The sequence below is a fragment of the Manis javanica genome, chromosome 16 (assembly GCF_040802235.1).
Source record: "Manis javanica isolate MJ-LG chromosome 16, MJ_LKY, whole genome shotgun sequence".
In the NCBI taxonomy this organism is placed as follows: domain Eukaryota; kingdom Metazoa; phylum Chordata; class Mammalia; order Pholidota; family Manidae; genus Manis; species Manis javanica.
In genome coordinates, this window is record NC_133171.1 from 51,912,338 (window position 1) to 51,928,540 (window position 16,203).

The window sequence follows — 16,203 nt, forward strand, 5'->3', positions numbered from 1 at the left end:
ATCTCAATAAAGACAACTGATAAACTTGGTGGATACTGTAGAGGGTATCAGCATTCAAAGTATTAATAAAAGGTTTTAACTTTTCAGAGGCTTGCCATCTTTCTGGGTTTCATAAAAGCTGTGTTAAAATGTGTGTAACTTAAAAAAAAAATTCTGAATGGGCAAAAGAACATAAAGAACATACATATAAAGTTTGGAGTTCAGGAATACTCGCATGCTGACCACCCAGCTTGAGAAGTAGAGCATTACCAGACCTTTAAGCCCTCCCCGGTTGTATCTCTCCTGCCTTCCTGTTCACAAGTGAGTGCTCATCGCAATTCCCTCGCTTTCCTTTCTAATCTCAACACATAGGAATGTGTCACTACGCAAGATGTATTTTTCTGACTCGCTGTTCTTAAACGACTTTCTTTATGAAAATGACCCTGCTTGATACACATAGCTCTAGTTTATTTTCAATACTACGTAGTTTTTGTTTTAACAGTAAAATTTTAATGACTCAATGGACAAGTTAAGCAACAGATTAGACACACCTAAAGAGAATTAGTGAACACAAATAAGAATTTATTTTACTTTATGTCTTTTTAATTAAGGATTCATTGATATACAATCTTAGCAAGGTTTCACATAAGCAACATTGTGGTTTCAACATTCACCCATATTATGAAGTCCTCCTCCTCCCCCCACATTGCAGTCACTGTCCATCAGCATAGTAAGATGGTATAGTCACTACTTGTCTTCTCTGTGCTATCCTGCCTTCCCTGTGACTCCCCACTACATTATGTGCATTAATCCCCTTCTCCCTCCCTCCCTCACCACTCACCCTCCCCCCCTCACCACTCACCCTCCCCAACAACTTCCCTTTGGTAAGCACTAGTCCTTTACCTTAGAGTCTGTGAGTCAGCTGCTGAATTGTTCCTTCAGTTTTGCTTTGTTGTTATACTCCACAAATGAGTGAAATCATTTGGTACTTATCTTTCTCTACCTGGTTTATTTCACTGAACATAATACCCTCTAGCTCCATCCATGTTGTGGCAAATGGGAGGGTTTGTTTTATTTTTTTGGTTGAATAAAATTACATTGTATATATATACCACTTCTTCTTTATCCATCCATCTACTGATGGACACTTAGATTGCTTCCATATCTTGGCTATTGTAAATAGTGCTGCGATAAATATAGGGGTGCCTTTGTCTTTTTGAATCAGGGATCTTGTTTTCTTTGGGTAAATTTCTATGAGTAGAATTACTGGGTCAAATGGTATTTCTATTTTTAGTTTTCTGAAGAGCCTCCATACTGCTTCCCACAATGGTTGAACTAATTTACATTCCCACTAAAAGTGTAGAAGGGTCCCCCTTTCTCCTCATCATTGCCAGCATTTGTTGTTCCTTGTCTGTTGGACATTGGCCATCCTAACTGTTGTGAGATGATATCTCATTGTGGTTTTAATTTGCATTTCCCTGTTGATTAGTGATGTGGAGCATCTTTTCATGTGCCTATTGGCCATTTGAATTTCTTCTTTGGAGAAATGTCTGTTCAGATCCTGTGCCCATTTTTTAATTGGGTATTTGTTTTTTGCGTGTTGAGGCATGTGAGCTCTTTATATATTTTGGATATTAACCCTTTATCAGATAAGTCATTTACAAATGTATTCTCCCATATTGTAGGATGCTTTTTTGTTCTGTTGACAGTGTCCTTTGCTGTACAGAAGCTTTTTAGTTTGATGTAGTCCCACTCGTTCATTTTTCATTTTCTTTCCCTTGCCTGTGAAGATGTGTTCAGGAAAAAATTGCTCGTGTTTATATTCAAGAGATTTTTGCCTGTATTTTCTTCTATGATTTTTATGGTTTCATGATTTACATTCAGGTATTTGATCCATTTCAAGTTCACTTTTGGGTATGGTGTTAAATAGTAATCCAGTTTAATTCTCTTACCTGTAGCTGTCCAGTTTTACCAACACCATTTGTTGAAAAGGCTGTTATTTCCCCATTGTATGTCCATTGCTCTTTTATCATATTTTAATTGGTCATATATGTGTGGGTTTCTATCTGATCTCTCTATTCTGGTCCATTGATCTATGGGTCTGTTCTTGTGCCAGTATCAAATTGTTTTGATTACTATGGCTTTGCAGTAGAGCTTGAAGTTAGGGAGCATAATCCCCCAAGCTTTGTTCTTCCTTCTCATGTTGCTTTGGCTATTCAGGGTCTTTTGTGGTTCCATATGAATTTTAAAACTATTTGTTCTAGTTTGTTGAAGAATGCTGTTGGTGTTTTGATAGGGATTGTATTGCATCTGTAGATTGGTTTAGGCAGGATGACCATTTTGACATTATTAATTCTTCCTATTCATGAACATGGGATGTATTCCCATTTATTAGTGTCTTCTTTAATTTCTCTCATGAGTGTCTTGTATTTTTCAGGATATAGGTCTTTCACCCAGTTGGTTAGGTTTATTCTTAGGTGTTTTATTCTTTTTGATGCAATTGTAAATGGAGTTGTTTTCCTGATTTCTCTCTTTCTGCTAGTTCATCATTAGTATATAGGAATGCAACAGATTTCTGTGTATTAATTTTGTACTCTGCAACTTTGCTGAATTCAGTTATTAGTTCTAGTAGTTTTGGAGTGAATTCTTTAGGGTTTTTTTATGTACAATATCATGTTATCTGCAAACAGTGACAGTTTAACTTCTTCTTTACCAATCTGGATACTTTTTATTTCTTTGTGTTGTCTGATTGCTGTGGCTAGGACCTCCAGTACTATGTTGAATAAAAGTAGGGAGAGTGGGCATCCTTGTCTTGTTCCCAATGTAGAGGAAAAGCTTTCAGCTTTTCACTGTTTAGTATAATGCTGGCTGTGGGTTTATCATATATGGCCTTTATTATGTTGAGATACTTGCCCTCTGTACCCATTTTGTTGAGAGTTTTTATCATGAATGGATGTTGAATTTTGTCAAATGCTTTTTCAGCATCTATGGAGATGATCATGTGGTTTTTGTCTTTCCTTTTGTTGATGTGGTGGATGATGTTGATGGATTTTCGAATGTTGTACCATCCTTGCATCCCTGGGATGAATCCCACTTGATCATGATGGATGATCTTTTTGATGTATTTTTGAATTCAGTTTGCTAATATTTTATTGAGGATTTTTGCATCTGTGTTCATCAGGGATATTGGTCTGTAATTTTCTTTTTTTGTGGTGTCTTTGCCTGGTTTTGGCATTAGAGTGATTCTCGCCTCATAGAATGAGTTTCAAAGTATACCCTCCTCTTTTACTTTTTGGAAAATTTTTAGGAGGCTGGGTATTAGGTCTTCTCTAAATGTTTGGTAAAATTCAGTGGTGAAGTCATCTGTTCCAGGGGTTTTGTTCTTAGGTAGTTTTTTTGATTAGCAATTCAATTTCATTGCTGGTAATTGTTCTGTTCAGATTTTCTGTTTCTTCCTGGGTCAGCCTTGGAAGGTTGTATTTTTCTAGAAAGTTGTCCATTTCTTCTAGGTTATCCAGTTTGTTTATAATTTTTCATAGTATTCTCTAATAATTCTTTGTATTTCTATGATGTCCATAGTGATTTTTCCTTTCTCATTTCTGATTCTGTTTATGTATGTACATTCTGTTTTTTTCTTGGTAAGTCTGGCTAGGGGTTATCTATTTTGTTCTCAAATAACCAGCTCCTGGTTTCATTGATTCTTTCTATTGTTTTATTCTTCTTGATATTATTTCTACTCTGATCTTTATTATGTCCTTCCTATTACTGACTGGGCCTTATTTGTTCTGCTTTTCCTAGTTTCATTTATTATGAGTTTAGACAGTTCATTTGGGATTGTTCTTCTTTCTTGAGGTAAGCCTGTACTGCAATATACTTTCCTCTTAGAACTGCCTTCACTGTATTGCATAGGTTTTGGGATGTTGAGTTGTTTTCATTTGTCTCTATATACTGCTTGATCTCTGTTTTAATTGGTCAGTGATCCACTGATTATTTAGGAGCATGTAGTTAAGCCTCCATGTGTTTGTGGACTTTTTTTTGTGTTCTTTGCATAATTTATTTCTAGTTCCTTACCTTTCTGATGTGAGAAGCTGGTTGACACAATTTCGATCTTTTTGAATTTACTGAGGTTCTTTTTATGGCTTAGTATGCAATCTATTCTGGAAAATATTCCATATACATTTGAGAAGAATGTGTATACTGCTGCTGTTGGGTGGAGTGTTCTGTAGATGACTGTTAGGTCCATCTGTTCTAATGCATTGTTCAGTGCCTCTGTCTCCTTACTTATTTTCTGTCTGGTTGATGTGTCTTTTGGTGTGTGTGGTATGTTGAATTCTCCTAAAATGAATGCTTTGCATTCTGTTTCCCTCTTTAGTTTTGTTAGTATTTGTTTCACATATTTAGGTGCTCCTATGTTGGGTGCATAGATATTTATAAGGATACCCTCTCACTGGACTGACCCTTTATTATTATGTAATGTCCTTCTTTGTCTCTTGTTACTTTCTTTGTTTTGAAATCAGTTTTGTCTGATACAAGTACTGCTACTCCTGCTTTTTTTCTCCATATTATTTTCATGAAATATCTTTTTCTATCCCTTCACTTTTAGTCTGTAAATATCTTTTGGTTTGAAGTGAGTTTCTTGTTTTTTAATCTATTCTATAACTCTGTGTCTTTTGATTGGTGCATTCAGTCCATTTACATTTAGGGTGATTATCAATAGATATGTACTTTTTACCATTGCAGGCTTTAGATTTGTGGTTACCAAAGGTTGAAGGGCAGCTTTCCTACTAACCAGCAGTCTAACTTAACTGCCTCCCTTATTATGCTATTTCAAACACAATCTAAAGATTCTTTTTTTTTCTCCCTTCTTCTTCTTCCTCCTCCACTCTTTATATATTAGGTGCCACATTCTATATTCTTTGTGTATTCCTTGACTGCCTTTGTGGGTAGTTGATTTAATTTTGCATTTTCTTAGTAATTAATTGAACTACTTCCTTTACTGTGGTTTTATTTTCTCTGGTGACAGCTATTAGGCTTAGGAGCACTTCTGTTGAGAGCAGGCCCTTTAAGGTACGCTGTATAAATGGTTTGGTGGTAGTGAGTTCCCTCAGCTTTTGCTTATCTGGATACTTTTTAATCCCTGCTTCAAATTTAAATGATAATCTTGCCAGGTAGAGTGTCTTGGTTCGAGGCCCTTCTACTTCATTGCATTAAATATATCATGCCACTCCCTTCTGGTCTGTAAGGTTTCTGCTGAGAAATCTGATGATAGCCTGATTGGCTTTCCCTTATATGTAATCTTTTTTCTCTCTCTGGCTGCTTTTAATACTCTGTCCTTGATTTTTGCCATTTTAATTATTGTATATCTTGGTGTTGTATTCCTAAGGTCCTGTGTGTTGGGAGATCTCTGAACTTCCATGACTTGAGAGACTGTTTTCTTCACCAGATTGAAGTTTTCAGCAATTATTTCCTCAGAGTTACTTTCTATTACTCTTTCTCTCTCTTCTTCTTCTGGTGGTACCCCTATAATGCAAATATTGTTCCATTTCATTGATCACATAGTTCTCTTATTATTCTTTCATTCCTGGGGTCCTTTTTTCTCTCTGTGCTTCAGCTTCTTTGTTTTCCTCTTGTCTAATTTCTATTTCATTTACCGTCTCCTCTTCCTCATCTAATCTGCTTTTAAATAACTCCATTGTATGTTTCATTTTGTTATTGTATTTTTGAAAGTGTCTGTTTCTTGAATTCCTCCCTGAGGTGTTGAATATTTTTCTGTAGCTCTGTGTGTATGTTTATGATTTTTATTTTGAAATCTTTATCTAGAAGATTGGTGATTTCAGTTTTGTTTAGCCCTCTTTTTGATGTTTGAATTCTTGTTTGTACAAAATTTTTTTGCCGTTTCATTCTTGTGATTCCTATGGAATAATAATTTAGTGTAGGTAGTGCCCTCTAGTGTCCAGATCTTGTACTCTCTGGAGCTGCAGTGTAGAGGTCCGAGCCGCGGCGGAGGTCGGACCCCAGCCCTTCTAAGATGGCGCTCACATCCGGTAATGGCACATCCCAGGCATCCGCTCTGCCGAGTAGGAGAATCCCCCTCCCAGACCTTATAAGTAGTTCCGTGCTCGTGCACACTGCATGATTTCCGCCCTGTCGCCAATAGAGTTAAAGGTCATGCATGCTCTCCCCTTTGATTGGTCTAGGAAACATATATATAGCGGTAGTTGGTAGTAGGGAGGAGAAGCCAGCAGGAGAAGCCAGCAGAACCAGAAGCTAGCGAGCCAGCCTGCAGAGACGAGAGGAATAAGCTAGAGAGAAACTAAAAGAGCTCTAACTCATACTTGCCTGCGTGCAAGCTGCAATCTTTCTGTAACACCACCTGTGAGAAGAAATTAAAGCTGACTGAAACCGAACCAGGTCTCCTGTGATCGCGTCGACTCAACCCACGGGAAGCGGGCGTGATAGCTGGTGCCGAAACCCGGGAACCTCTCCGAGCTCCGCGCGTAAGTCAGAGCTTTCTTTGCGAGACACAACCACCCGGCAGAACTGGTGACTGCGGACGACGTAGAGCTTCTTGCCCTGCAACGGTTCCAGTGGACTCCATTCGGAAAGATCGCCAGAGAAGCCGCCAGAGAGGAGGAGGGACCAGAAAAACCCCATCTGGGTACCTGAACGGCTGACACGCAAGCTCGAGAGCCATGAAGTCAGAGAATGGAGCCGCGCTGATCCTGATCCTGGCAGGAATCACATCACAAACCATGGCAGAGATGAGGGAATTATGGGGAATGGTGAAAGCATGGCCAGTACCGCTCCCTCTCATTACCAACAAGAGCGTCTCAGACGGAAAACTCCACTGCAACCAGAGTAAATGCTTCCTGACAGAATGCTGGGACGCGGACAGGTACCCAATAATGCTGGTAATGCGTGTTCCAACATACATCCCTATGCCAGTGAGGGAGCAAGAAGCAAACATCCCGGTACTACTTAGGTATCGGAGAGACTTTGGAGTTTCAGCAAGCCATCGCTATTGCAGTAGCAGCTTCAGTAGCCGCCGCAGCCGCAGCCACTGCAGCCCTATCTCCATCCCTACAGCCGAGATATTGAATAGTCTGTCAAAGGACACTGCAACAGCCCTGACGCAGAACACACACTTGAAGAATGGCATTGTCCTAGTGAACCAACGAGTGGACTTGTTGCAAGAACAAACAGACTTAGCACTAACCTGGCACCTCGGGTGCATCCATTCCTATACCGGACTTTGCGTTTCTAGCATCCCCTTTAATAACCTTTCCCGAGCAGCCAACCTATCTAGACACTTAGGACAACTATTAGCTACAAATTGGTCTAGTGAGCTTGAAGAACTTACCGCACAGCTAAGGCTAGAAATAATGAATGTTAGCTCCAATGTAGTACAGACTATAACTATAGCAGAGTTAGCTAATACAGCATTTAATTTAGTAAAGGCCTGGTCGGGAACAGCAACCCTAGGAATACTGATGGTTTTGGGGCTCCTCCTGCTTGGCAGAACGATATGCTCGATGCAGCTCAGGCAACAGCGTGACAAGAGAGTGTTGCTTCAGGCCATGGCCGCCATAGAAGAGGGTGCCTCCCCCAGAAAATGGTTGGAGATGCTGGACTCGTAGCCAGTGACGGGTAAGATCAAAGGCCATGCATATCGACCTAAGACGGAGCAGACCATTAGATGTCTGTCACCCAATGATGGGTAAGAATGCAAAAGGACCTCTGACGACCTAAGACAGGTAGAGTCCCTTTAAACCCCACCTCTTTTCATTTTTGTTTAAGAGAAAAGGGGGAGATGTAGAGGTCCCAGCCGTGGCCGAGGTCGGACCCCAGCCCTTCTAAGATGGTGCTCGCATCCGGTAATGGCACATCCCAGGCATCCGCTCTGCCGAGTAGGAGAATCCCCCTCCCAGACCTTATAAGTAGTTCCATGCTCGTGCACACTGCATGATTTCTGCCCTGTTGCCAATAGAGTTAAAGGTCACGCATGCTCTCCCCTTTGATTGGTCTAGGAAACATATATATAGCGGTAGTTAGTAGTAGGGAGGAGAAGCCAGCAGAAGGAGAAGCCAGCAGAAGGAGAAGCCAGCAGAAGGAGAAGCCAGCAGAACCAGAAGCGAGCCAGCCTGCAGAGACGAGAGGAATAAGCTAGAGAGAAACTAAAAGAGCTCTAACTCATACTTGCCTGCGTGCAAGCTGCAATCTTTCTGTAACACCGCCTGTGAGAAGAAATTAAAGCTGATTGAAACCGAACCAGGTCTCCTGTGATCACGTCGACTCGACCCACGGGAAGTGGGCGCGATACTACAGAGTAGCTAGAGCAATGGTGGAGGTCACAGGAGAGCAATACCAGTGTCTGCTGGGAAGAAAGAGCTTTTTGTTGCTTCCCAACTGCAGTGCCTGTCTCCATTACTAGGTCCAGTGGACTTTGCACTGGAAGAAGCCTCTGCGTTTTGCCCCTGTAGCTGTCGCATGTCGGACCACCCTCAGGCTGGCCTGGTCTGATGGTAGGGGCAGCAGGTGTGAGGACTGGTGCCATCTCAGAAGAAGGAGCAGCAGGCTGCATATTGCAGTGAGGGGACTTGGAGCTGCATTGCCAGCCAGGCAGATGGAGTGTCTGAAGCTCCTGAAAGTTCCCAACTTGCTGAGCTAGGTGTGCCAGGACAATGTTGTCCACTTGCCCTTTCTTCTGTGCAGCAAGCTCTGTGTAATCTTTGCCCCTTTAGCACCCCTCTTGCTGTTAGGAACTCTTTCAAAGTGCCTGCCTTTTGTCCTGAGCAACTGGTTGTGTATACCACTTGTAATTTTTTTCTCACTACAGTTAATTTTAAGTCACTCCACAAGTGGCTGGAAAGTCAGTATATCCAAGTATTCCTCCTGTTTTTGCTCTCCAACCCCACTAATCTCCAGAGCACCATGTAAAGTGGGTCTGAGCAGATATCCAAGGCTGGGTGTTTAGCAGTCGTGTTCTTCTACTCCCTCCCTCTTCTGTTTCTCTTCCTCCCACCTGTGAATTGGGTTTGCAGGAGGGCTTGGATCCTGCCTGCTTTGTTATTTTACCCTTTTCTATGAGGTCTTCTCTTTTCCCCAGATGTAGCAGTCTGTTCTGTAGTCTTTGGGTTGCTCTTTCAGGATTAGTTGTATTTGCTGTATTTTCATGTTATATGTGGTTTTGGGAGGAGGTTTCTACCTTACTTCTCACACTGCCATCTTTTTCCCCTCCTCCCAACTTCTCCACAAAGTAATTTTAAGAAATTACCTAGAATTCCTTAAAAAGAAGTTAAGAAAAAAATGAAGGTTAAGAAACATGGAGGATGGAATGAAAAGTTTCAACAAAGGGCTTATAGGGATTCTGTAAGAAGAAAAGACAGAAAACAAAGGAGATTCAGTACTCAAAGAAATAATGGCCAAAATTTCCTGGACTTGATAAAAGCCACAAAATGCTCATATTCCATCCTGAGGAGGATAAATTTAAACTACATCTAGATATAGCCTAGTAAAATTGCAAAGCACCAAAACCAAACAGAAACCTTAAAATTAACTGTAGTGAGAAAACAATTACAATAATTAGAGTGACAGCAGATTTTAGCAGACATAACAGTGGAAGCCAGAGGACTATGGAATAATATATTCAAAATGGTGAGGAAAAACAGCATTTAACTTGGCATTCTATTTTTCAAGAGTAGTAGCAAAATACACTTTCAAACAAAGACTTTGCTGGATACTAATAGATGTGTCTTAGAAAGAAGGAAGTTGTATCAAAAAGAAAGGATATAAAAAGAACAGTAAGGATGAATAAATTAGTGAATGTGGATAAATAAGTGTATGAAATAATAAGAACAATAATTGATTAGAGAATATGAAACTAGGTGGAACTAAAATGTTAGATGATAACATTGTTATCTTTTTGTATTTGTATTAAAAGTATTAAGCAAGTGATTTGTATTAAAAGTATTAAGGTCTTTCATATTGTTGTAGAGAAAGAAATATGTGACTTTAATTTTAGATATTGTTAAGTTTGATATGCATATCTAAAATTCAGTAAAAGAATGGGAATATATAACTTAGAAAGCAAGTCAAAGAGATAAAGATAAGAAAGAAAGATAGCTGGTGGGGAAAGTAAAGGAGACTATCAGTCCATTAGAAAATAGGAACAGAGTGGACAGACAAGTGGGGAAGCAGCAAAGAAAAAACTTGTAAATACAAAGTAAAAGTGAATCCAAATATACTAGTAATAACAACTAATGTAAGTCATGTATATCTGTGCATTATAAGACAAAGGACACTGAATTTTTTTAAAAAATCTATGTATTACTTAACAAAAGACTGAAAAATAGAAAGTAGAGTGATACTAAGGAAATAGTAGCCAAAATAAAGGTGCAGTAGTTTTTTGACATCAGAAAATGTAGACTTTATGGTAAAGGCTTTATTAAGGATAAAGAACAGCACTGCATAATGATGGAAGGTTCAGTCCACCGGGAGGATGTAATTCTAAAATGATGTACACGAAATGATGTGGTCTTGAAATATATAAAGCAAAAATCGACAGAATTATAAGAAGAATTGAGAAATCGACAGCTATAGTGGGAGATTTTAACAAACCTCTTCCAGTAATTAGTAAGCATACAAGTGATTTAAACAACATAATTAATGAGTTTGATTATAAGATATGTATAGAACCATACACCTCCCAAATTAGGTAACTCAAAATCTTTCAGGCATACATAAAATATTAATAAGAATTAACCAGGCCACAAAGCAAATCTCAACAAATTCTGCAAAGTCAATATCGTACAGATAACACTTCTTTTATCCACATTACATTGTAATTAAAAATCAGTAACAAAAAGATAACTTGAAAAGTTATATTTGGAAAGTTAAAAACATACTTTTGAGTAATTTATGAGTAAAGAAAAAAGTCATAATGGAAAACAGAAAATATTTAGAAGCAATCAACTTTTAAAACACTGGGTGTCAGTTAAACCCAACTTGAGAGACAGCCTACACAACATCTGAGCAGTGACCTCCAAAACACTGTGTATTAAAACTTAAGGGTAGAGTTGAAGCAGAACTTAGAGGTAAAATGTCAGCTTTAAATGCATTCTTTGGTAAAGAATGATTAACATGCTAAATATTCTCTTCCAATAATTAGGAAAAAAAAAAAAACAGAGTAATTCCAAAGGAGTTGAAGGTAGAAATAATGAAAGAAGGACAGAACTTAGTGAAGTAGGAAATAAAGGAAAGAATCAACAAAAACAAAAGTTGGCTCTTTGAATACACTAATCAAGCAGACAAACTTATATAGGACTGAACAAAAAAGAAAGAAAAGGTACAAATTGAAATATTTGGAATGAAAAAGAACACATGCTGTGAAAAATTTTATGCCAGTATATTTGAAAACTTAAAGTAAAAAACTTTCCTGAAAGGACCAAGAATATCTAAAGTAATTTTGAAGAAAAAGGAAGAGGAGGAGAGGGAGGGGAGGTGCTCACTTCATCAGATTTTTAAGTTTAATTTAAAATTATAGTAATTAAGACAGCATGGTGAAGGTACAGACTAGTCAAATCAGGGAAACAGTGAGGATCTTAAAAAGAGATACAAATATATGTGAAAGCTTTATGGGTGACTAAAATAACAAATCAGTGGGTGGAAGGGTAGATGTTCATTAAACGGTGCCGGGGATATTGGCTAACATTACAAATAACAGATCAAAGTAGGTCCCTGTTTCACAGCATACCAAAAGTAAATCCTAACTAAAAACCAAAGGTGGAAAACAAAATTTGAGAGCTTTGAGAGAAAATATAGAAAAATATCTTTATGAATCCAGGGTAGGAAAGAATTTATAAATAGGAAAAGTACAAATCATAAATGAAAAGATTAAATATTTAAGCTCAATACATTAACCAACAAAGGATTGGCATCCTGCAAATCAGTTACAAAGACAACAGGAAAATATATATTTAAACAAATGATAGGCAGTTTAAGAAGAAAGGTGGAGAAAGATTCCAGAGGAAAAAGATGAGAAAAAAAAAAGGTCAACTTCATCTAACAACAGATTGAAGAATTAAAATCACATTGAGACATTACTGAGGATGTAGAGCAATGAGTTGAGAGTATCAACTTATACAGCCGCTTTGGTGAATAATTTGGCAATATCCAGGCAAGTTGAAGGTAACTCATAGCCATGAGTATAATTCCACTTCCATATAAATAAATCAAAATCTTACTCTTTAAAGAAATTTTTACCCATGTACACAAGAAGACACCTTTGCAATCACAAAGAGAGCAGTGGTACCAGTCTCAGTGTCTCTTAGCAGGAGAGTAGATATATAAATTTTGGTATATTTATACTTTGAAATATTTTATATTCCTTACACAAATGAACTACATTTATCTGTCTATTGGCTGTTCCTCATCCTGGCTTAATGTTTGTGGTAAATGTTAATATTGTTCACCACACATCCCTTTTCTCCTCCTGGGCTCACAGCAGGGGTGCACTTTCCCACCCTCTGTGAAGTTAGGTGGGGCCCTGTGACCTTCCTTAGCCAGATGTGAGCAAAGTGATGTGTGTTATTTTGGGGAAGAGTTTTAAGAGCCAGCACCCAGCTCGCTCTCCTCGCACGGCTGCTGTGACTGAGGAGACACATGCCAGTACAGAGCCTCTGTCACTTAGGTCCCAGAGTGATGCAGCGAGGGAGCCACTCTGCTGACCATGCTGAACACTTAGGATGAATGAGAAATAAATGTGTGCTGTGTGAAGCTGCTGGGGGAGTGGGGGCTGTCTGTTACTACTGCCTAAGCGACCTACAGTATTATTTTATTCTCAGTTCAGTTTACTGTGCATCTTGTGCTGCTTCTTTAAGTTCTCTCTTCCAAATCACAGAGTAGTTCCCGTTTTCCGTGAGACAGAGATACTGTGACTAAGCCCCTAAATATAGTCCTTCATTTCTGTCCCTGTTCAGAGTTATGGGGAGCTTCTCTCTAAGCCCCTTCTCTGCCAAGAAACTGTCTTTACTGTTATTTCACCACTGTTTTTGCTTGTTTCTTTGGTATTCAGCTTCATAATCATGGGGTTCATCACCAGAAAAATCCATCCTCTCCCCCTTCCTCTTTCCTTTGCTCCCTTCTTTATCTGTGGATGGCTGTCTATCTGCAGAGAACAAAGCAGTTAGTAAAGGGCTATGAAATGAAGGCTCAAGCCCAGGCATGCCCAACTTTAGAAAATAAATACACTGTGTAGAAGATACACTGTGTAGAATATTTAGTCCACATCATTCTAAAATTAGAAATGTTTCAGCATGGTGGTGGAACTGCTCAGTCTCTGTCTCTTCAAAGAGTCTTATACTGAAAAGTACAGTATATGTCTAATGAGAAAATGTCTTTTTTTGCAACCTATTTAAAATTATATCAAGTAAGCTGCAAATCTTGAGTGTAAGTAGCTAAGGGTAATTACCGATGTGGGTTGAATAACATAAATGTCTGGAGAAAATCTCAGTGCTAGTAAATGCACAGAAAAGGTCCCAGAGGACTTAAAAGGCACTCACCTTTTATCATTCCCCTCTCGGTGTTTAGAGGATCTACATCATTCTGGGCAGCTGTCATTTTGTGGAAGCCCTTGACTTTCATAAATGAACAGGTTGATGTGGATTTTCAGTAAGAGAGAGACTCAGAATCAAAACAGAGCTGGTGTTTTAAAATACAGCACTTCATGAACAAAGAGAAGAGCATATGTATTGAACTGCACAGAAGAGAAAACAAACAGTAAAGGGAAACAAATCATGTCTGAGGACAACTCTATTCTGAAATGGGATTGTTACCAAGTCCTGGATCACTTTCACGAAACACTTCCCTGTTTCATGAATTCTAAAATGCTGAATCTATATCTATATATATAGATATAGATAGATAGATAGATAGATAGATAGATAGATAGATAGATAGATAGATAGATATAGATAGATATCATGTTTCTTTAAACAAATTAATTATATTTATTAAATGTATTAAATGTATTCCCTAAAAGAATTCATCTCCCCCCTTCCCAAATTATCCTGAATTTTGTATAATAATTCCCTGGATTTCCTCCTTGGTTTTTATATTTATGTATGTTTTCTTAAAGTATATTTTTAATTTTGCCTTTTAAAAAACTTTGTGTAAACAAATCATACTGTTTTTTTCTGTACCTTGCCTTTTTTAGGTTTTTAATGATTTATTTGCACATACTATAGTTTATTAATTTCAATTACTGTGTAGTTTCCCATTATAGTAATATTTTGCAATTTATTTATCTAGTCCATATTTTATAGGGTATCTTGTTTCTTTATAGTAAAATACTTCAATGTTAATTGCTACATGTGGTTTGGTTTGTTCCAACGTTAGGTTCAACTTTTTTGTTTTCTAAAGCTATTTGGTATGGAAAATGTGTTCATACCTCGAGATAATCAAGAGGTGTTCTAATTTTCCTATTATTGTTGATTTGAATTGTAATTAATTTTGTTCATACCATACTATCAGGATATATTTGGCTTCTCTTTTCTTGATGCTGAATCTTGTGTGGGATTCACAGTTCCCATGGAGAATGTTGCAACAATTGCTGATTGTGCCAGTGTGATTGAAGGAGTCAGTCGGAGCCGAAATGCCTTGCTGAATGGGGACACCAAGAATTATGACTGGGATTCTGGCTATACCTGTCATCAGCTGGGAAGTGGTGCGATTGTGGTTCAACTGGCGCAGCCATACATGATTGGGTCAATACGGTAAGAAGATCCTTTTCATTCATTACTTTCAAAATGGAAGACATGCACAACTTATATATTGATACAGTGATGATCCCAGTAACTTCAGCAAAGATGCTTTTCTGTTCTTTGCTCTAAATATCAAAGACCAGGGTGGAAAGAGTGTCGACAAAGAGATACAGGGTGCTTGTTTGGATTTTCTGGTAGACAGATGCTCCAAAATTAGACTTGTGGAGGGACTAAATTACAGGCCTCTCCCTGGTGTGGTTCACCTCCTTCTCAAGTTTCAGTTTGTACTGGTTAAGGACTTACAGGATGATGATAAGACAGGTTATAGAGAATCATAACTAATTTTTAACTTTAATAAATGAACCAAACAGATCTGAATATGAGTCCTGGATCTAGAAGATCTTCTTAATGATCTTTGGGTCTAAGTTTGTAGTTGTTTTTCTTTCGCTTTGTTTTAAGGAAGTAACTTTAACCCAATATTGCTTAATTTATAGGATCATGTTACTTTAAAGTGTGAGACTGGTGACTTTCCTTAGAGGATATACTTTTGGTTCAAGAGCCATCTGGGTCTTGAATAAGCTGCCCTTTTTTTTTCTTTTATTAAAGTGTCATCTATATACAATCTTATGAAGGTTTCACATAAGCAACATTGTGGTTTCAACATTCACCCATATTATGAAGTCCTCCCCCTTCCCCCCCATTGCAGTCACTGTCCATCAGCATAGTAAGATGGTATAGAGTCACTAGTTGTCTTCTCTGTGCTATCCTGCCTTCCCTGTGACTCCCCACTACATTATGTGCGTTAATCATAATGCCCTTTAATCCTCTTCTCCCTCCCCCCCCTCACCACTCACCCTCCCCAACAACTTCCCTTTGGTAAGCACTAGTCCTTTACCTTAGAGTCTGTGAGTCAGCTGCTGAATTGTTCCTTCAGTTTTGCTTTGTTGTTATACTCCACAAATGAGTGAAATCATTTGGTACTTATCTTTCTCTACCTGGTTTATTTCACTGAACATAATACCCTCTAGCTCCATCCATGTTGTGGCAAATGGGAGGATTTGTTTTATTTTTTTGGTTGAATAAAATTCCATTGTATATATATATATACCACTTCTTCTTTATCCATCCATCTACTGATGGACACTTAGATTGCTTCCATATCTTGGCTATTGTAAATAGTGCTGCGATAAATGTAGGGGTGCCTTTGTCTTTTTGAATCAGGGATCTTGTTTTCTTTGGGTAAATTTCTATGAGTGGAATTACTGGGTCAAATGGTATTTCTATTTTTAGTTTTCTGAAGAGCCTCCATACTGCTTCCCACAATGGTTGAACTAATTTACATTCCCACCAAAAGTGTAGAAGGGTCCCCCTTTCTCCCCATCATTGCCAGCATTTGTTGTTCCTTGTCTGTTGGACATTGGCCATCCTAACTGTTGTGAGATGATATCTCATTGTGGTTTTAATT

General features: G+C 38.4%; 1 protein-coding gene across 6 annotated transcripts in view; it reads left to right on the forward strand.

The window, feature by feature from the left end:
- BTBD9 (BTB domain containing 9) overlaps positions 1-16,203 on the forward strand; it is a 504,665-nt gene that overhangs the window by 372,534 nt on the left and 115,928 nt on the right. For all 6 annotated transcript variants that reach the window (XM_073224474.1, XM_073224476.1, XM_073224475.1 and 3 more), the window contains one exon: positions 14,561-14,750. In XM_073224474.1, coding sequence (XP_073080575.1) covers positions 14,561-14,750 — 190 coding nt within the window. The remainder of the gene's footprint in view (positions 1-14,560; positions 14,751-16,203) is intronic.